The sequence below is a fragment of the Nothobranchius furzeri genome, chromosome 10 (genome assembly GCF_043380555.1).
Source record: "Nothobranchius furzeri strain GRZ-AD chromosome 10, NfurGRZ-RIMD1, whole genome shotgun sequence".
In the NCBI taxonomy this organism is placed as follows: domain Eukaryota; kingdom Metazoa; phylum Chordata; class Actinopteri; order Cyprinodontiformes; family Nothobranchiidae; genus Nothobranchius; species Nothobranchius furzeri.
This window is the reverse complement of record NC_091750.1, coordinates 53977724-53999058: the sequence shown is the minus strand read 5'-3', so window position 1 is coordinate 53999058 and position 21335 is coordinate 53977724. Positions and strand designations below refer to the sequence as shown.

General features: G+C 41.7%; 1 protein-coding gene across 2 annotated transcripts in view; it reads left to right on the top strand.

Moving 5' to 3' along the window:
- Positions 1-21335, top strand: part of nsd1b (nuclear receptor binding SET domain protein 1b) — a 28574-nt gene that overhangs the window by 6259 nt on the left and 980 nt on the right. The window contains exons 4-24 of one of the 2 annotated variants that reach the window (XM_015961242.3): positions 379-523; positions 2846-3018; positions 3139-6037; positions 6187-6299; positions 6427-6682; positions 6815-6915; positions 8306-8348; positions 8865-9112; positions 9198-9335; positions 9524-9647; positions 9727-9927; positions 14561-14740; positions 14809-14965; positions 15061-15266; positions 15343-15455; positions 15568-15714; positions 15911-16033; positions 16122-16238; positions 20139-20280; positions 20361-20467; positions 20553-20754. In XM_015961242.3, the coding sequence (XP_015816728.3) occupies positions 379-523; positions 2846-3018; positions 3139-6037; positions 6187-6299; positions 6427-6682; positions 6815-6915; positions 8306-8348; positions 8865-9112; positions 9198-9335; positions 9524-9647; positions 9727-9927; positions 14561-14740; positions 14809-14965; positions 15061-15266; positions 15343-15455; positions 15568-15714; positions 15911-16033; positions 16122-16238; positions 20139-20280; positions 20361-20467; positions 20553-20754 (5935 nt within the window). Of the gene's footprint in view, positions 1-378; positions 524-2845; positions 3019-3138; positions 6038-6186; positions 6300-6426; positions 6683-6814; positions 6916-8305; positions 8349-8864; positions 9113-9197; positions 9336-9523; positions 9648-9726; positions 9928-14560; positions 14741-14808; positions 14966-15060; positions 15267-15342; positions 15456-15567; positions 15715-15910; positions 16034-16121; positions 16239-20138; positions 20281-20360; positions 20468-20549; positions 20755-21335 lie in introns of both variants that reach the window. The other variant, XM_015961245.3, reaches the window with a different exon arrangement.

Sequence of the window (21335 nt, the reverse complement as noted above, 5' to 3'; positions counted from 1 at the left end):
CTCTCTCCCTGGCTGCAGCTGAAGTGTGGCGGTCAGAAAGCCTCACACTGTTGCTCAACGTTCGACAAGCACATAGTAACGCACAACCTTCCGTCCCCAGTAACGGTAACGGCGTTGCAACAGTGGGAAAAGTAATTAATTAGATTATTCTGTTACCTAAAAAAGTACGCCGTTAGTAACGCCGTTATTCTAAACAGCGTTATTCCCATCACTGGTCATAAGTCAGGGACAGAGGTCTTTAACCATTAGTGATAGCGTAAACTAACAATTTGATGTTTGTGTGTGGTATTTATCCCGACTAAAACATTCCTTTTTATTTTTGCTGCATCATTACATTTTGTGCACTTCATCATTTATATATTCTTCATTTGCCTGCAGCAGCAGAACAACCTGAAGAAAAAACCTTTGCCTCCTGTGAAATTTGTTGAGGGCGAAGTTGTTTGGGCGAAATTCAGCCGAAGACCGTGGTGGCCGTGTGAAGTGGTGGTTGATCCCTCACAGGGAGTTTTTCACAAACTAAAAGGTTGGTGTGAAACATTCCTAATTTATCATGACAGCAAAATGAAAGCAATGTAGATTAATTCATGCACATTATTTATTTGTGCTGGTAATTTACATTTTGTTAATAGTAAGAAGTATTCCTTATATGAACAAATATTGACCATAATTTATTAAAACTCATTTTGAAAACTGAAATATTTATTTAGGATCTCAAATGGAAAAGAAATGTATGAGTTTTTTGTGTGTATAATTACCTGAATCTGTTTCATACAGAGAAATGTATTAGCAGTTAACACAAAATCATATATAAATAATAGTGTAAGGGAGTTAGACAGTAAATCCTTATTGAACCAAACGTTTAAATGCAATTCTGTGGTTTGATGGACCTAATAGTGAAGACAGAATTTCACTGTATTGGTTTGTTTATGAATGAAATTCACTAATCAAAATTTATCTTAGTTTAAAGGGGTCATATCATGGAAAACCCACATTTTGGAGCTTGTTACTGTGTGATATTGTTATTTCCTCATGAAAAAAAAGCCCAAACCCCACTTTTGGCTTTATTCATGCATTTTCCTGTTTCAGCTGCAAATGTTGAGTTTTACTTTGAAAATCTTGTAAAGCTGGAATGGAAACTATTCTTGTCATCAGGCCCCGCCCCTCTCTCGGAAGCTAGTCTCTGGTTTGAAACCTGTCTACTCTGGCCAGCACAGGATATGTGGCATGGGCGACAGGTGTCATGTAGCAGACTTGGTAGTCCAGTGGTAAGAGCGCTGGGCTGGCTTTTAGTTTTGCACAGGTTTGCATCCCAGTCTGAGCAGTAACCTTTTCATTTTTTTTATTTTTTTAGCTACACTTGCCAGTATGATGTTTTCAACCATTTATTGGTAAAACAGTTTAAAAAGTAAGGACTTATCTGTTTTTTTACTTTCTTTGTTTATTTAGCCAGTGTGAGTCCATGTGAGATGAGCAGAGTAAATCAACTAAGATGTTGCTTGGAAATGACCACATCCAAAGCTCTTTAGAGACACAAAATATTTAGCAGAACATAATTAATTAAAACTAAAATATAAAAACAAATAAATTACTGCCAACACCACGGATTCAAACCCATGTCGGTGCACAACAAACCTGAGATGGCAGACAGACGCCTTAAACACTGGACTACCATAGACAATACAGCAAATAGCTCACATAAGACGCTGTTGTAGGCATGGGCGGAGTTTCGTTAAACGTAAGTGTTTTATTCCTGGGTATAAATTCAGGCTGACTAAAATAACTTGTATTTAAAATAAAAGACACCTCAATGGTGCCAACGGTAATATTTTATCATATACTGTGCCTACCTTTGCCCTCAAAGGTTAAAAATAGCATGATATAGAACCTTTAAATTGTTGACCTGATTATTTTACTCTTGGGGAAATATTGACAACATACTTGCAAACATAAGGGACATTTAAACATCAAAGGTGTCTTCGATCTTTTAATCAGTCAGTATGACTATTTAAAGGCTGAAAAGTAGTCACAGGGCAGTCTGGTATTAGGGTGTACAAATGAACCATAGAAGCTTAGGAGGGAGTTGTTTCAGGGAAAGATAACTACAAGCTTGTTAAAGGTGATGGTTTGAGGACTATGCAGCTGTACAGAATCATCCAAAGGGACTGTAGATAACCTCCCTGGATGTGGACACAAAAGGAAGAACAATGACAAATAAAAGAGATGAATAATACAACCTACTAGGTGATTAGAGCTGAACTCCAAGGTCAAAGTTAATCTGTTTTAGATTGCACAATCTGTCACTGTTTAAGCAAAAGTATAAACAAGTAAGACACCACTGTCTAAAACAAATTATAAAATAACTGGAATCTGCAAAAATGAGTGTTGATGAGCCTCAAAGCTATTGAGAGAATGTCCTTGGAGTAGATCAGATAAAACTGGAGCTTCACAACAAGTCACACAAGCTCTATGTTTACAGAAGCAAAAAGGAGGCAAACAAAGGAATACCAAACCTACTGTGGAATATGGAGAAGGCTCCTTTCAGTTCTGGAGAGGCTTCTGGACCAGAAGGTTTAGTTTCAGATCATGGGTCCTCTAACAGAATAACGAGCCAAAACAGCTATGAACATCCAAGAATGGATTAGAACCAAACATTGGACTACTGTGAAGTGGCCCTCTAGGTCCCTTTAAGAAAGGAGATGTTTCTCTTTTTAAAATTGTCATGATTAATCTGGTTTTCAATGCCTCTTTGTGACACTCCAAGTTGTTGTAATGTATTCTTCCAGTAATCCTTGGTGATGTAATATTCATTTATCTTTCTTATTGTATTAATGATTTGTTGTCTTAGAGCCCAGTGACCGGCCTTGTCGACTTTACTATGTCCGGACCTTTGGAGAGCCGAAGGACTTTTTCTGGGTGGAGGAGAAGTCAACTCACACTTTTCATGGAGGCTTTGAATTTGAACAACTCATCCTGCTGCGACGAAGGGGGAAGCAAAGAGAACAAACCAGCAAATACACTGTAAGTATTTGTGATCCATCTTTGGTTCTTCATGCAAAAACCTCAGTGGTTCTCAGGAACATTGTTTATTTTTTTGTTAATTGATGTGTGAAATTACTGAGCGTTTTTTTCTCTCCGCAGATTGCAAAGCGTTTCCAGAATTCCTGGAAATCCAGTGTGGCGGAGGCCGAGTCCGTTTTGCCTGGGAGACCCAAATTGACTTCCTCCATGTCTTCATCCACAGATAGCACTTTCCCCTGTAGCTCAGCAGTAGAAGGAGAGAATAAACCCCATCCAACCTTTCCTCCTCCAGTTTCACCCACCTCTGCCCTTTCGGAGACATTGCACATAACAAATGGATCCATTTCCTCCACAGGTACGCCTCCAAGGAAACCTAGCACTTTAAAGAAACCTTCTGGGAAGAAGAAACAAAATAAATCCCTAAAGGACACATGGAGTAAAAACTCTAAAAAGACATTGAACTGTAGCCCTGACCAATCAGAGAGAGACAATGGAGAGTGCCCATACTCTGATCTCGAATCAGTTCCTAAGATTTTATGTCCTAAAGCACTTGAACGCCAGCCTAAGCTAGTTCCAGCTCAGCCTTCAGTCACTGTTGCCAAAGAGCTGAAGAAGCAGCCTGAGATACAGAGTGGTCTTTGGTTTAGCAAGTCAGGTAAAGACAGGCGACCAAAGACTACCAGTTCAGTGCCGGATCGTTCGCTCTTTAGTAAGGTGCCCTGTAAGAAAAAGAACATCTCCACTGTTAGCAAAAAGACGCTTGTTTCTTTTGCCTCCTCATTTGGTGGTGGGTCTAATGACCAGGCACCATTGTTAGATAAGCATAAGACAACTGAAAACAATCCACTACTTGAACAGCCAGGATCTTTGAGGTGTAAAACCGTTGAGGGCAGCACAAATAGTAGTTCTGTAGACCAGTCAGGGTTTTTGAACAAAGAGAAGACCCAGTCGTCCGCAGAAAGAGCATTTTCAAAGGATATACAGATAGTCAGCAATTCAACTGATCTTGCTACTGACCATTCATCTGATCTGTTGGGTAGCTCAGATGTTCCTGAAGATGTGGAGTCCTCAAAGAAAGTTCAGTTTAATGACAAATCTAGTGTTTTGAAGAGTTTAAAAAGTGTCAGTGAAGCCAAACTGTCATCTGTAACATCAAATAAGCATGTCAGTAAAACTGACAAGATCTTGGACAAAGAAAAAGAAAGCAACAAGACTTTGGCCTCCTGTTTACAGGCTGGAATGAATGATCCAGAGTTGACACTACAGGAGCAAACAAGTCTGGTTTCTAAGTGTAGGCTGCCCTTTGTGAAACTGATCCGTAAGGAAATCAATGATAAGAAACATCTGAACTCCGATGTGACCATTTGTCTCACTGACCAAGCTGAGTGTGCAAAGAAAGAAAAGACATCAGAAGTTAAAACATCTTCTTGCCAATCAGACTGTGTAAACAGGAAGTCAAGCTCCTCTGTTAATAATTTAGGATCCTCAAAGGTCTCGGTCAAGAAGTTAAGAGCTAGTGGTGGTTCTGATGTGATTCGTCTCTCATTGGAATCATCTCATGAGGGAAATACCATGGCTTCTGATAAATCTGTTGATGAGCTGGTTGGCCTGGAAGAAAAACAGGTACCAATTTCAAAAGTAAGTCCAAACAATGGGACTTACTCATCACCCACAAAATCAGACCAGTCGGAAAATGAAACGACTCCTGTCAAATCTTCTGACCGGTTAGATAGCACTGACCAAGTCACAGCTTTTAATCCATCTCCTCAGCCTTCTCATCCTTATGGAGATCAAGGTTGTAGAGAATCTTTAGTTCCTGAAGACCTGTCTTCTCAGGAGTCTAAGACTGCCATTGTTTTAAAGTTAGTTCCAGAAGTGAATGAAGTCCTAAATGAGCAACCTGCCCACCTCCCTGCCAGCAATCGGCTGATGACCAGAGCACTGAAAGCCATGCATGAGGTCGACCAGAAGCAAGGTAAAGCCCAGCATGAAGTTGAACAAAAGCAGCTCTTAAACCCTTTGAGACAAGAGTTTGAGTGGAAAGAGGCCAAACTGGATGCCTGCAATAAAATAAACTTTCTAAAACCTCATCACACTGACAATGGTGAGAGTGATCAAGGTACCATTTCTAGCTGCAGCTCCCCATCTTTAATACTTTCTGATTCAAATGATGTTAAGAGTGAAGATGAAGACCTATCAACTCCACCAATGGACTTCATTCCTCTAACGTCTAAAGTAAAGGCAAGGCCTGAAGATCAGTCCTTGAACACACAACCCCCATTACCCCCAACATCACCATTTTCCTTTATTAATGATTTTAAAAATGCAGAGGTTGTTTCCTTTCAGTCCCTGGCAAGTAAGAACAATGGTAAACCCATCTCATTCAAGACAGACACAAATTACAAGTTCAGCACATTTCTTATGATGTTGAAGGACTTGCATGACACTAGAGAGCGAGAAGGGGCTCCTCTGGAACTGGAGATTGGACCACCAAGTGCACATGTCAAGGAGGAACCTTCGATGCTGCCACAGGAGGATCTGCCAGCAGAACATATTCAAAACGTGGAATTTGTTTCTACCCAAACCAATTCAAGTCCAGTTGAACAGGAGTCCAGTTCAATTCACAAACCCAAAAGGCCCTACTACAGAAGGGGCTCCCATTGGCTGAAAAGGAAAAACAATCGCAGAGTGCCTTCTCATTCTGCGAGGTCTAGACCTGGCTTTCCAGGATATGAGTCCTCATCGGCCAAAACTTCCCTCCCAGAAATGAACTCAACATCAGAAGTGTCATTAAGGGTGTTGGACATTCAAAGCAGCAGCAGGGAGGACCAGGTTGAAGGCAGTGGAGGAATGGTTAGTCAAGAGGAAGATGAGGAGAGGTGGATCAGATTGAAGGGGAATGAAGAGATGATGGTGCCTTTGGAGCAGGAGGAACAGGAAAACCAGCTTGTTGCAGATTTCACCAAGAAGAGTCCAGGACTGACGCATGATGTTGGAGACGGAGACAAGGCTCAATCAGGTAAGGACCAACAAATCCACAGATTACTAGCATTCCCTGTGAATTGCCTATGTGGGTTTATATGAATACGTCAGCTCTTAATTCACTTTTAGAAATTATTTACTCATCAGAAAAGTTGTTCCCCCCCCCCCCCCCCCTTTGTTTGTCAGAAAACAAACGGATTAGAAAACCCAGCAAGAGGCTGATTGAATGGACCGAAGAGTACAACCAGATTTTCCCCACGAAGAAGAAAACCAAAAAGCCTCTCCAGTTGATTGGAAAGGTAAAAATCATACAAAGTATGCTCTGCTCTAACTTCTCTATTCTCTCCTTTTGCCGTTAAAAGTCCACCAAGCAGGCAACTTCTGTCCTTGCAATCGGAGATGATACTCACTTATCTGTTCTATTAGACCACCGAACCCATTACCTCCATGTCAGAGTTATCTGAGTTGGACCAGAACGAACATGAACGCTCGTCCTCGACCTTGCCTCTTGAAATACTGACCCCACCTCCTGAGGAGATCACTTCAGTGACAACATCTGAGCTGCACATTCCTAGAAGTGAACACGCATCTATCCAAGATCTGCCGATGCTTTCCATGAACACCCTAACACCGCCCCCTGAAGCCAAACACTCACCGTCAGAAGGCCTCACCAAAGACAAAGGTAGGGTGAAGGTTTGATTAAAGATGAATTTTAAAGCAATCCATCCCTTTGCTACAAGATGGAGTTGGAGGTTTGAATAGATGTTCATGAAGACGTGAAAACAAACAATGCTGTCCTTTGTGTGATTGTCAGATGGAACTCCTGTTTTGGAGAAAAAGCGAAAGAGGAAACCGACTCAGAAGATCCTGGAGTATTGTCTGGAGGCCGAGGCAACAACAGGGCCGAAGAAGAAGGTACAACCCGATATTTGGTACACCATGTTGTACACGCTACTGTTAAAAAACTATGACTCAGGCCTTCTACAGAAATAATTTTGCATCTGGTGATCCATACTTAGGCTAAGCAGAGATGCTAAAGTCTTGTTTATGTCTTGCGTCTGCATCAGTGAAGGGACACGCAACACCATTTTCCGTCGTTGCGTAGGCTCTCCAGCAGGCTTGCAAGGATAAACAGAGTCAAGCCCACTTTTCTAAACATGCGTCAAACAAGACAGAAAACGCAAGCCTATGATTGGTCAGGACGCTGCTTCCGAGAGCCGAAGATATCTAGCGGCACACTTGGAGCAGCTTGAAGAATACCTCACAAAAAAAAAACTCTAAAAATATGAACGTTTCATTCACCAGTGACTGGAGGAGTATAAAGACACACAGTAAGCATTTTATTCGTGGATAGAAATGATGGGAAATGTAGGTTTAGAGGAGCACATGAAGAGGTGGAGAAGAATGAGAGACTATGTCCGTGTTAAAAAGTTTCTGAAATACAAAAAGCACAATAGAAGCACGATAGTAAATGCACTAACTTGGACCGGTTACATGACAGCATACCCCAGAAAAGCACACCGCCCGCTGTTGTCCTGGCAGGGAATTGCTTTGCAACACTGTGTCAATATGTGTGTGTATCTTCCTTGTAGAGCTGACGGAGGACAAACTAGGCTTTAGGCCTGGCGACCCGACCCCGGATAAGCGGATGATAATGGATGCATGGATGATCCATAATTTCTTGTAACCTTTTAAAGCCATCTTATTAAATTTTTTGCAAAAATCTGGGATAATTTTTCTGTTTCTATAGACTTTGGCCGTTTTTTCTATTTGTTTTCAGTGCCTGGCCATTTCAGAGGGTTTACTGCTTGAAATTAGGCCTGGGTGATTTGGCAAAAAGAAAGGTCAGACTCAGGATATATTTTTCCATATCATTTGATCTCGACTTTAACCACAATTGTTTTTTAATTGCCAGTTTAAGTGAAATAAAAAAAATGAAGAAACCAGACATTATTTAAGCTTTTTATTTACATTCTGAGACTTTTTAGTGATAAATAAAAACAAAATAAACAAACTGACCCCTCTCAAAACAGGAGATCATTGAAAGCTTCAAATGTGCGTTTTGTTTCCTCAAACCAGTAACTTGTCACCTCAGGTAAGTTACGGAAGTATCACCTGAGGCCTTTCCAGTGATGATAATCTTTGTGCAGTTTAAGGAAAACATGCAGAAACAAAGGGATGCAGTTCAGCTTGTAGCAAAATGCAAACCAAAGAACAAATTAAAGCAACACAAAAAAATTTGGCACAAAATTTCTTTTTCTTTTGTTCTGAGGTTAAAACTTGCTGATGTCTGTTTCTGTTGCAGATAAAAGGACTGAAGAATAATTCAAATGCTGCTTTTCAGTCTGGTCAGTGAGTCGTTGAACATTACTTTGTATTTAGAATTTCTATTGTTAACCCTTTACTGTGCACCAATGTTTGACCCTTTTTTATTATTGTAATAGGGACTATAGTTAATTACCTTACTTTCATAGACAAATCTAAAATCCCCTTGAAAATGTTTTAATAATTATTTAATATTTGATTATCTGATTGGCACTTTTTGAAATTTTTTCTACACGGGCTGCAAAACCAAGAAAGCAGGAATTTGTTTATTTTGTTGGTATTTTGAGCAACTTTTTATACTTTTTTGTGGAAAAGAGATTTTTTTTAATTTAACGTTTGTTTCTGATTCTGATTTCAGAGAAAATCATCTAAAGTCACATTAATGTGGATTATAACTGCAATTGCATTGTTTAATGGATATGTTTTACTAAGCTTGACTTTGAAGAGCCTTTTATTCTGAAACAAGAATAACTCGACTTTTTTAAGGAAAGTTTTTTTATTCTTTTAAATGAGTGCATATCTTGTGTATCTCTTTATAGTCTCAGATTCTGCTCTGCCATCTTTAAAACCCAAGAACAAACCTCATCCATCCTCCATCGCCACCCCAGCTGATGACATCACCACCTGTGCATCCGAACCTTCCAATCAGAACCCTCCTGGACCCTCCACCTCCACGCCTTTCCAGTCTGAACCCAGACAGGTGGAGGCGGCACCAGCAGATGCTTCTCAGCTTGATGACAACATTAATAGCAGTCCAGAGGACACAAAAGAAACAACAGAGTCAGAGGCAAGACGTTTGCTCTATTACACATTAATCTTTTTTCTCTGGTTAAATTTTATGACTAAGGATATTTTTCCATATACATTCAAAGGGCGATCTGTCAGGGTTGGACCAAAGTTTCTCCTCCATGAAGGACAACCTGTCTCTGTGTGATGACACTCTGTCACCTACGAGGAAGATCATCGGAGACCGAGGAGGGCCGGCTTCTATGAAGGAGAACGTGTGTCAGGTACTTTAACTCCTTTCAGGGACCTTTCAGCTATGTTTAGTCCTGTATGAGTGATAAAAAAAAAAGTAGACATAGTACAAAACTTTCCTAATGACCTGTGTTTGGAGAAATAGATTCATCAGCACTCTCTTTTTTATTGCTGTCATCTTAAAGTAACGCTATTTGTTAAAAATTGGTTGTGCTCTCAGATATGTGAGAAGACTGGGGAGCTGCTGCTCTGTGAGGGTCAGTGTTGTGGAGCTTTCCACCTGCCCTGCATCTCTCTGGCCAAGGCTCCAAAAGGAAAGTTTGTCTGTCCTGAGTGTAAATCAGGTGAGTCCTGCCAGAGAAACAACCTAAACCTGACCGTCTCAAACGAGTATTTCAACCCATCATGTTACGTTTTCTTCAGGCATCCATACCTGCTTTGTGTGTAAGAAGCGCAGCGAGGATGTGCGACGCTGCATGATTCCTGTCTGCGGGAAGTTTTATCACGGCGAGTGCATTGCAAGCTACGCTCCAACCGCACCTGTGAACCGAGGTTTCCGCTGCTCGATCCACGTCTGCCTCACCTGTTTCATCACCAGTCCCAACAGCTCGTCCATCTCTAAAGGTAAAAAAAAAAATAAATTAAAACAAGCCCCTGGTGCAGGCTGATGTTCTGGAAAGCTGCATTTCCAGTGGTGCCTCAAGAAAAGTTTCATGGGGTGGCCATTGTAGGGTTAGGTAAATTGAGTACTTTAAGAGCTCAATATATATTACCTCTACTTATGACCAATACGCTGGGATACTCTATCTAAATATAGAATATCACCCTGCCTGGTCTTTGTTGTGCTTTAATAAGAAGATTCTGGGATTCTTTATTTATTAGGGGATTGTACACGCTTCGTTTTGATTCAGGAAACAGTCAGGTTTATAAAAGTAAGAATTTATTTTACAAACAATAAAAACTTGACAAATTGGTTAACTATTATTTACTGTGAGTGGATGGAACTAAAGGTGATGTCTGGAACCTATGCATGAATGCGATGTTGGTCAGAACTTCCGTATCTCGGAGAGCTGAGTTCTGGATGTAAAAGAGTTTGGTTTGCGCTAAGCTATGAGGTTGATTATTGTCAAAAACCACATCCAGACGCAATCTCACTGTGTTCTACGTACCCAAGTGGAGACGCCCTTTTGGATCCGAGATGTCGGGGGGGGGGGGGGGGGGGGGGGGGGGGACCCCGGTACCGAAGTCCGTAGACTAACTTGCAGTACGACCAGGTCAGTCCAGAGTCATCTCCAGGCAACGACAGTTGGAACTAGTTTGCGTCTCAGGAATAACTCTTAAGGAGTTGAACAAATCGTGGTTTCTATGCTTATTGTAAATAACTCCCATAGGCCTCAGGTCTTATTTAGTGTATTGAGTCGTCTTATCTCCCCTGGTGTGTCCTCTTGCCTACAGTTTTCTGATCTGTTCTGTGAAAAGTTGAAGAATTTCTTTACAGATAAGATCACCTCTCTTAGATTATCTTCCCCTTCCTCTCTGCTGGACACAGCCTTTTCACAACCTTGCTCAACTGCTTGTGACCAGTTTGAGCTGTTGTCTCTTTCTGACCTCTCAAAGGTGGTTCACCAGTTAAGACCTTCCTGCAGCCCACTAGATAGTATCCACACATCACTTTAAAAAAATGTTTTTTCCACAATTGGGCCCATTATTTTACTTATTTTAAATACTTGTTTATCTGCTGGTCATGTCCCTGCCGCCTTTAAACGTGCTGTTATTCAGCCGCTCTTAAAGAAACCTAATCTTGATCCCATGGTGCTCTCTAACTACAGGCCTATCTCCAAGCTCCCTTTCCTTTCTAAGGTCATGGAGAAAATTGTCTACAGGCAGCTGCAGGACTACCTTGACCATTATGGTCTTTTAGAGAAGTTTCAATTAGGTTTTAAGCAATATCACAGTACAGAGACTGCTCTTTTAAGAATATTTAATGATATATTTTTAACTATCGATTCTGGTCAATCAGCTGTATTGATCCTTTTAGACCTAACAGCGGCCTTTGATACGGTGGACTATCAGATCCTTTTATCCCGCCTAGAGCATGACGTTGGCACCCGGGGCTCAGTGTTGCAGTGGTTTAAGTCCTACCTGTCAGACAGGACTTTTACAGTAAATATGGGGCAGTGTTGTTCGTCTCCAGCAAAATTTAGTTGTGGTGTCCCTCAAGGTTCAGTTTTGGGCCCACTCTTGTTCTCTCTGTATATGTTGCCTCTTGGTGCAATCTTTCGTAAGCATGGCATCGCGTATCACTTCTTTGCGGACGCTGTGCAGATATATGTCCCACTACATTCTCGATAGCCATCGTTTAACAAATTACTGAATTGTTTAATAGATGTTAAAACCTGGCTACAATTGAACCTTCACACTTTAAATGAGAAAAAGATGGAAATTGTTGTTTTTGGGGACACTGGACTGTTGCACAGGGTAAACAGTGTACTTGGCCCTTTAGAATCCTTTTGTGTGTCTCAGGCAAGAAATCTGGGTTTTTTCATTGATGGCCATTTTAAACTTGATAAACAGATAAGTTATGTGGTCCAGAGCGTGTTTTTTCATTTGTGTGTTCTTAGTAAAGTCAAGCCCTATTTACCACTCAAAGACTCTGAAAAGGTTTTACACCTGCTAATCATGTCGAGACTCTACTACTGCAACTCTCTTTATCATGGACTGGAGCAGTCGTCAATTCACCGCTTGCAGGTGGCTCAGAATGCGGCGGCCCGCTTGCTGATAGGTAGAAGGCGCAGGGATCACATAACACCAGTCTTACAAGCACTTCACTGGCTCACGATCACTTACAGGATTCAATTTAAAATGCTACTGATCTGTTTTAAAGCACAACACAATTTGGCCCCTCCTTATCTGTCGGAACTTTTAAACACTCATGTCCCCAAACGAAACCTCCGATCATCCTCTCTACATCTTTTATCCGTTCCCAAGTCTAGGCTGAAGTCCAGAGGCAACAGAGCCTTTTCTGTGGCCACTCCCAAGCTCTGGAACAGCCTTCCCCTACAGATTAGATCTGCGGACAGTCTTTCTGCTTTTAAGTCTCTTGTAAAAACCTACCTTTTTACCCTTGCTTTTAATTGATTTTATAGTTAAGTAATTTTAGGGTCTACTGGAAGGCTCTCAGTGTTTTATGATTTTATTTTTACTGCTTGTCTGTGTATTTGTGCAGTCTCTGATTGTTGGAAATGTGCTATATAAATAAAATTGACATTGACATTGAAACTTCTCTAGAACTGAAGAATCACCAGCGTGATCCAGTTTTAATGTTATGATGTTATGATTGTGTAGCCAACCAACAGTTGACAAGTTTGGATGTTACCAAGAATCTCAGAGACACACGCCTTCTTTGATCCGGAGGCTCTGATCTGGGTAAAAGGTTAATTATGTGTCATGGACTTAACTTTACCTTACTTTGTACTTGTGTGAGTGCAAATGTTATGACCTTGTCAAGTAAACATGCTAAACAATCACTGAGCAGAGATTAATGAAACATTTCATTATTTATAATTATTATAAGTAGCAATAAACAAATGTTTATTTAATGATTATCTAGCTTGTAAATTTCAGAAATTCATATTTAATTTGAAAAATCTTCTTTCTTCTTTGTAGCAAGGAGTTTAGATAAACGGGTTGCTCTGTGAGGGACCTTGGAAAGAACAGGATGTCAATGTTATGATTTTGTTATCTCTGTCAGAGCTGCAGGCTCTGAGCTCCAGCTGGTGTAAGGAAGGCAGGCTGATTTAAAGGGATCACATGCAGTCTCGTGTCTCCTTTTTGACCAGATGTTGAATGGTAAAACAGTACCTAAACTGACCATTGCTGGACGTTACACCATGCAGCCAGAGAAAATTTTGGGGTGACACCAAATTGTTCATTGTGGTATCTCTGAGAAAGTTTAGCCTGTAGTGATGCAACAAATGCTCCTTTCTTAATTTTCTTTAAAAAAATAATAATAATAATAAAAATATGCGTCCAACACATATCAAATTTGAGAAACACAAAATTTTCTGGAAAAATCCAGTAGGGTGGCCAGCAGTTATCTAGGGATGGCCGTAGCCACTTGACGACAGCCGGCAAAAAGCTCCTGGGTTGTTTAAAGTGGTTGCAGTAACCACATTTTACCACAAGGTGTCATTTTATCTCTACATAATGCACCTTTAAAGAAGTTTTGTTCTGACAAAAGAGCCACAATTACATTCAGGGGACCGGAAGAATGGCTGCGTCACAAAAAAAGCAGCATTCAAATAATAGAAGAAATGCTTTTTTTTTTGTTACTACGCTCTGTAGGAAAATACAATTACAGCATTGTGGGGGGAGTTTAGATACAGCTATTTTAAAACAGCATCAATTCTACTTATTTTCTTTTCCATCCATCGTGCTTCATCAGCAACTTATCCAAATTTACAAACACTGACAGTTTAGTGACTTGTGACATCAGACATCTCATTTCCCACTAAGTTACAATCAATCAGCATAAGTTAACCATTTCCAAGTTCATATTCCACAGCAGGTACTCGTTTGGTCCCTGAAATGTATTGGAAAGGCCTTTCAGGCTTACCTGGTAATAAGGAGGCACACACATTCTGTTATCTGGAAAAATTACCCAGAAGATCCAGTAATGGAAACGGGTTGTTACAGCTGCTGCTTCTTTGCTCTAGGAGCAGAAGCTCAGGACTCCTGTCAGTGCCACCTCCTACTTCCCGGAGTCCTTACCCAGGACAGAGGTGCCCCAAGTATGGGCTTCTGCCCCCACCCTCACCCACCATCTCCCCTCTCCTGCTGGCACTCCTGAGGAGCTTAAATGTAGAGCTGCCAAATGCTGCTGTCCTGAAATCCTCCCTTTTTACTTTACTGGCTTTTATTGTGTTTAATATTAGAGCTTGGCTGAGTGCTTTGAAGCATAATTGCTTTTTAGTACTTAGACGAGGAACCAGATCAGTGCTGGCTTCCTTCCACCACAACACCTGAGTATGGTCAGAGGACCTCTATTTTGCAAAAGCTTTGGTGGGTAGCCAGTGTTCTGGGTTAAATAAGAAAAGTATTTTTATCATGGTTGGACCTTCGGACATTTTAAATCCTTTTATAATAAAAACTTTGTTTGATTTTTACCACCGTGCACATGCCTTTTTATGTTACCCCCTCCTTCTGCCCTAGACCAGCCAAAGGGGCCGTAACGCGGGTCTCTTGTGTTTGTCGGCAGGTCGTCTGGTGCGGTGTGTTCGATGCCCGGTGGCTTATCACGCCAATGACCTGTGCATGGCAGCAGGCAGCATGGTGCTCTCCAACAACAGCATCATCTGTCCCAACCATTTCACTCCCCGACGACGGTACAAGAACCACGAACACGTCAACGTTAGCTGGTGCTTTGTCTGCACTGAAGGTAAAACACACCACTTGATAAACACAAACTATTTTTATTACTTTCATAATAAAGTTTCTGGTCTACAGGAGGAAGCCTGCTGTGCTGTGAGTCCTGTCCTGCTGCGTTTCACCGCGAGTGTCTGAACATCGAGATGCCTAAAGGCAGCTGGTTCTGCAACGACTGCAAGGCGGGAAAGAAACCTCGTTATAAGGACATCCTGTGGGTGAAGGTTGGACGCTACAGGTTAGACACGAGCCACAGAAACTCCTTTTCTTCATTTTTACACAACACTGACTTTCGTTTTAAGCACCTGTTCATTTTCCTTTTATGTTTTTAAGATGGTGGCCCGCAGAGGTTAGCCATCCCAAAACCATCCCAGAGAACATCCAGCGGAGGAGGCACGATGTCGGGGAATTCCCTGTTCACTTCTTCGGCTCCAATGACTACCTGTGGACCTACCAGGCCAGGGCCTTCCCTTACATGGATGTGGATGCCAACAGTAAAGAAAAGATGGGGAAAGGTGTTGATGCAACCTACAAAAAAGGTAAGGTAGCTCCTTCTACAATGGGTGTTGTTCCATCTAGCTAATGTGTTGATTTTATTTTGATGTTCTTCGACAGCGTTGGAGGAGGCAGCTGTGAGGTTTCGTGAGCTGCAGGCAGAGAAGGAGCTTCGGCAGCTTCAGGAGGACAAAAAAAATGACAGGAAGCCTCCACCGTATAAACACATTAAGGTCAGATTGAGTTTGTGTGCTAAACACACAAAACATCAGTCAGTGTTTTAATTTCCATAACACCTTTACTAATGTACACCTTTACTAATGTACACCTGCCTAACTCATTCAGGTAAATCGACCAATAGGAAAAGTTCAGATCTTTACTGCCGACCTATCAGAAATCCCACGTTGTAACTGCAAGTCTTCAGATGAGAGTCCATGTGGGATGGACTCAGAGTGCATCAACCGGATGCTGTTGTATGAATGCCACCCTCAGGTATCCACTCACACAGATTCTCGTTTACTAATTAAAGATGCTGAATCTTATCTCAAGTACCACAGCTTCCAATATAGATGCAGATTTGCCTAGTTTGATTTATTTTTCCCACCAGAAAGAAAACTCACAAAATAAAGGAAGTGTTTGTTTGCATGCTCCTTTGGTATACGTAGTAAAGCTGAAGCTATGCTTGTAGGTTTGTCCGGCGGGTGAGCGGTGCCTCAATCAGGCATTCACCAAGCGTCAGTACAGCCAGGTGGAGATTTTCAGGACTTTGTCTCGAGGATGGGGCCTTCGCTGTATCCACGACATCAAGAAGGTGTGCTCAGTTTGGTTACTGGCGCTGCTCCCGACCTCAAACGGAACCTTAGAGGTTTTGATGAATGTTCTCTGTTGGGTTCTCTCAGGGTCACTTTGTGACGGAGTACGTCGGGGAGGTGATCGATGAAGAGGAGTGCAGGTCGAGAATCAGACACGCACAAGAGAACGACATCTGTAACTTTTACATGTTAACTCTGGACAAGGTACTGCAGCTGCAATCCTGCACCAAGAGTAAAATATAAAATCTGGGAGGTTGGTCTTTGAAAAACCCGATCACTAGCCTGGCAGCCCGTCCTATATATACACACTCAACAGAAATATAAATGCAACACCTTTTTTTTTCTGCTCCGATTTTTCATGAGATGGACTTAAAGATCTAAAATTCACTCCAGATAAACAATATTACCATTTCTCTCAAACATTGTTCACAAATCAGTCCAAATGTGTGATAGTGAGCACTTCTGCTTTGCTGAGATAACCCATCCCACCTCACAGGTGTGCCACATCAAGATACTGATCCGACATCATGAGTAGTGCACAGGTGTACCTTATACTGCCCACAATAAAAGGCCACCCTGGAATGTGCAGTTTTGTCTCACAGCAAAATGCCACAGATGCCACAAGTATTGAGGGAGTGTGCAATTGGCATGCTGACAGCAGGAATGCCAACCAGATCTGTTGCTCGTGCATTGAATGTTCATTTCTCCACCATAAGCTGTCTCCAAAGGCGTTTCAGAGAATATGGTAGTACATCCAACCGGCCTCACAACCGCAGACGACGTGTAACCACACCAGCCCAGGACCTCCACATCCAGCAGGTCTCAAAGATCGTCTGAGACCAGCCACTCAGACAGCTGCTGAAACAAATGGTTTGCATAACTAAACAATTTCTACACAAACTGTTAGAAACCGTCTCAGGGAAGCTCATCTGCATGCTCGTCGTCTTCATCGGGGTCTTGACCTGACTCCAGCTCGTCGCCGTAACAGACTTGAGTGGGCAAATGCTCACATTCGACGGCGCCTGGCACGTTGGAGAGGTGTTCTCTTCACGGATGAATCTTGGTTTACATTGTTCAGGGCAGATGGCAGAAAGTGTGTGGCATTGTGTGGGTGAGCGCTTTGCTGATGTCGTTGTTGTGGATCGAGTGGCCCATGGTGGTGGTGGGGTTATGGTATGGGCAGGCATCTGTTATGGATGAAGAACACAGGTGCATTTTATTGATGGCATTTTGAATCCACAGAGATACCGTGATGAGATCCTGAGGCCCATTGTTGTCCCGTACATCCATGAACATCACCTCATGTTTCAGCAAGATAATGCACGGCCCCATGTTGCAAGGATCTGTACACAATTCTTGGAAGCTGAAAATGTTCCAGTTCTTGCATGGCCAGCATACTCACCGGGCATGTCACCCGTTGAGCATGTTTGGGATGTGCTTGACCGGCGTATACGACAGCATGTACCAGTTCCCACTAATATCCAACAACTTCGCACAGCCAGAAGAGGAGTGGACCAACATTCCACAGGCCACAATTGACAATCTGATAAACTCAACGCAAGAAGATGTGTTGCACTGCATGAGGCAAGTGGTGGTCACACCAGATACTGACCGGTTCTGAGTCCCCAGACCTCCAATAAAGCAAAAAACTGCACATTCCAGGGTGGCCTTTTATTGTGGGCAGTATAAGGTACACCTGTGCACTACTCATGATGTCAGATCAGCATCTTGATGTGGCACACTTGTGAGGTGGGATGGATTAACTCAGCAAAGCACAGGTGCTCACTATCACACATTTAGACTGATTTGTGAACAATGTTTGAGAGAAATGGTAATATTGTGTATCTGGAATGAATTTTAGATCTTCAAGTCCATCTCTTGAAAAATTGGAGCAGAAACAAAGGTGTTGCATTTATATATTTTTTAGTGTAAATCTATAGCCTGGCCAAGACCTGGAGACAGCTTAGTCATTGGGCAGAACCTCCAGTTGTCTTTTAAACTGTTTCTGCATGCAACTGGACAGCGCTAGGACCAATCAGAACAGCAAACAACCTGATGTATTCATTGCTACGGAAATCATCGGGGCACTGTCAAAGAAGACATCCTCTTTCAAAATAAAGGACTGAAGTATCTCTATCTGCTCCTGTCTTAAGTCTAAATCATCCAAAGTTAATGTCAAAACGAGCACCGTTCCTGAGCCGATGCTATCATTGTAGATTTTCTTCACTGCAGATCTAGTGCTAAGCCCACCCAAGAAACATAGAGCACTGTGACTGGCAAGCCACCAAGCTGTTCGGGCCAATGATAGACCTGCTGAGGCTACAATGGAGCGTGGCTACAGTTTGTCTAGATTTCTAGGCTACAGATCTGTCATACTGAAGTTTATAAAACAAATAAATATAAATGACTGGCTCCTTTAGGCAAGGCAAGGCAGCTTTATATGTATAGCATACATCGTACACAAAGGCAATTCAATGTGCTTTCCAATTGGCAAGAATAGCAAGCACATTAAAAATGAGCATGACAGAAAGTACACACAAATTAAATTTTAAAGAAAGAACAAAATAAAAGGATGAGCAGTTACAGTGCAGAACAGTCATTCAAAGGCTGATGAATACATGAAAGCTTTCAATTTTGATTTAAAAGTCACCAAAGTTGGGGCACATTTGAGGTCATGAGGAAGCTGATTCCATCTGTGTGCAGCATAGTAGCTAAAAGCAGCTTCACCCTGTTTGGTTCTGACCCGAGGTTCTACCAGATCACTGTTTCCCAAGGACTTCAGAGACTTGCTAGGTGTAAATACAGGAAGGAGAACCAAAATGTATTCTGGCCCCATGCCACTGAGTGATTTATAAACCAGTAGAAGCACTTTGAAATCAATTATGTAGTTTACTGGTAACCAGTGTAGAGATTTAAGAACAGGAGTGATGTGGTCTGTTCTCTTGGTTCTTGTTAAGACTCAAGCAGCAGCATTCTGAATAAGCTGCAGTTGCATCACAGGTTTATTGGTAAGACCAGTCAGAAGACCATTGCAATAGTCCAGCCAGCTGGAGATGAACGCATGAATGAGTTTCTCTAGGTCTTGTCTAGACACAAGACCCCTGAGTCGTGCCATTTGATGAAGATGATAAAATGCTGATCTAGTTATAGCCATAATGTGACCAGTGAAGCTCAGGTCAGAATAAGTTAGGAAACCAAGATTTCTAACCTCGGTTTTTGTTTTTATTCCTCTGGAGGCTAATTGAGCAATAACCTCCGTCCTATCCTTCTTACTTCTAAAGACAATAACTTCAGTCTTGTCTTTGTTTAACTGGAGGAAGTTTGGCTGCATCCAATCTCTAACTTGCTCCAAACACTGGGTGTGAGTCTAGGGGACCACAGTCATTAGGTGATAGAGCTAGGTAGATCTGATCATCAGCATAACTATGATAGGTAATGTTGTTAATGTGTATGACCTGACCCAGGAGGAGCATGTAGATTGAAGAGCAGTGGTCCAAGAATTGAGCCTTGGGGGACTCCACATGGTGATCAGCTTGGATTTGTGATCACCAATAGAAACAACAAAACCCCTGTCTTCAAGATAAGATTGGAACCAACTATGGACAGTACCTGAAAGTCCCACCCAGGTTATGAGCCTATCAAGAAGGATGTTGTGGTCCACAGTATCAAAGGCTGCACTGAGATCGAGCATCATCAGGACAGATGTTTTGCCTGAATCAGAATTTAGATGAATATCATTTAATTATTTAATAATTGCAGTCTCAGTGCTGTGGTACTGTCTAAAGCCTGACTGAAAACCATCTAGTAGGTTGTTTGTCTCCAGAAAGTTGTTTAGTTGGACCACAACTGTTTTTTCAATAATTTTCCCAATGAAAGGGAGATTAGAAATGGATTAATCTTTAAAAGAAGATTAAATAAAAATCAGAATATTTTCACTTCATGAGACAGAAGAACTGTCTCAGTAAAGCATCAAAGGGTCAAAAAGCTCTTTTGCTTTTTGCAAAATGTAAAAAGTAAACTTCATCACTCGGAAGCAAGTGACATCCTGAGGAACAGATATTTAATGTACCATTGGGTTTAACAAAGGTTTAATGTTTGTGTCAGGACCGAATCATCGACGCTGGTCCAAAGGGAAATGAGGCTCGCTTCATGAACCACAGCTGTCAGCCCAACTGTGAGACACAGAAGTGGACGGTGAGCGGAGACACCCGGGTGGGACTGTTTGCGCTTGTTGACATCACTGCAGGTTTGTTACGACATTTACATTTCAAGATATATATTTTCATCTTCACTCCATCTCCTGATTGTGTTGTTTTTGTTTTCCAGGTACAGAACTCACGTTTAACTACAACCTGGAGTGTCTGGGGAACGGGAAGACGGTATGTAAATGTGGGGCGCCAAACTGCAGTGGCTTCTTGGGTGTCAGACCAAAGGTGAGGCTAAGTACTGGCAGCTTTTTCTAAAATGCACCAACACCCCCCGACTCTTAACTATGACCACGCTCTTGCCTCCAAGCAGAACAACCCTCCGTCTGACGATAAAGGCCGTAAGCTGAAGAGGAGAGGCCCCGGCAGAAGGAAGAAGAAGGTGGTGATGACCAAGGAAAGGGAGGACGAATGTTTCAAGTGTGGGGATGGAGGGCAGATGGTTTCCTGTAAGAAACCTGGATGTCCTAAAGTTTATCACGCAGACTGCCTGAACCTCACAAAGAGACCTGCAGGTCAGACATTTTTACCCATAATACACCTATTTCTCTACTGGGTTATAACTAGGGCTGTCAATCATAAAAATATTTTATTCGTAATTAATAAGAAATGAATAACAAATTATAAATGTGCCATGACACAATATATTTCCTCACAACTTTATATCTACCTCCTGTCACATTTACGCATTGTGTTTAGAGCGCAAGTGCAGAATGCATATTTGCAAGTTTTCTAGCGTTTCAGAGTTTTTCAGGGTTAGCAAGCAACATAATCTTTAAAAAAAAAAGTTAATTTGCAGAAATATTTGTTGGTGTTAAAGGTCTCATTCAATGAGAAACCATATAATGCATGCTCCTTTTGAAATACAGTCGGTCTGAATATTAACGAGTCTTGCCAGAGAATGCCAGAGCTTTTTTCCACTGAAAATGACTCATAAGGCATTCATTCATACTAGAGATGGCAGCAGATTTACTGAAAAAAAGAGTGATTGAGAGCTTTAAATAGTTAATGCTTCAACACAGTAATAACATGTTAACCTTTCCGGTCTAGTTATAATCCAGAGATAACAGTTACCAAGCGTCTCTGACAGGTATTG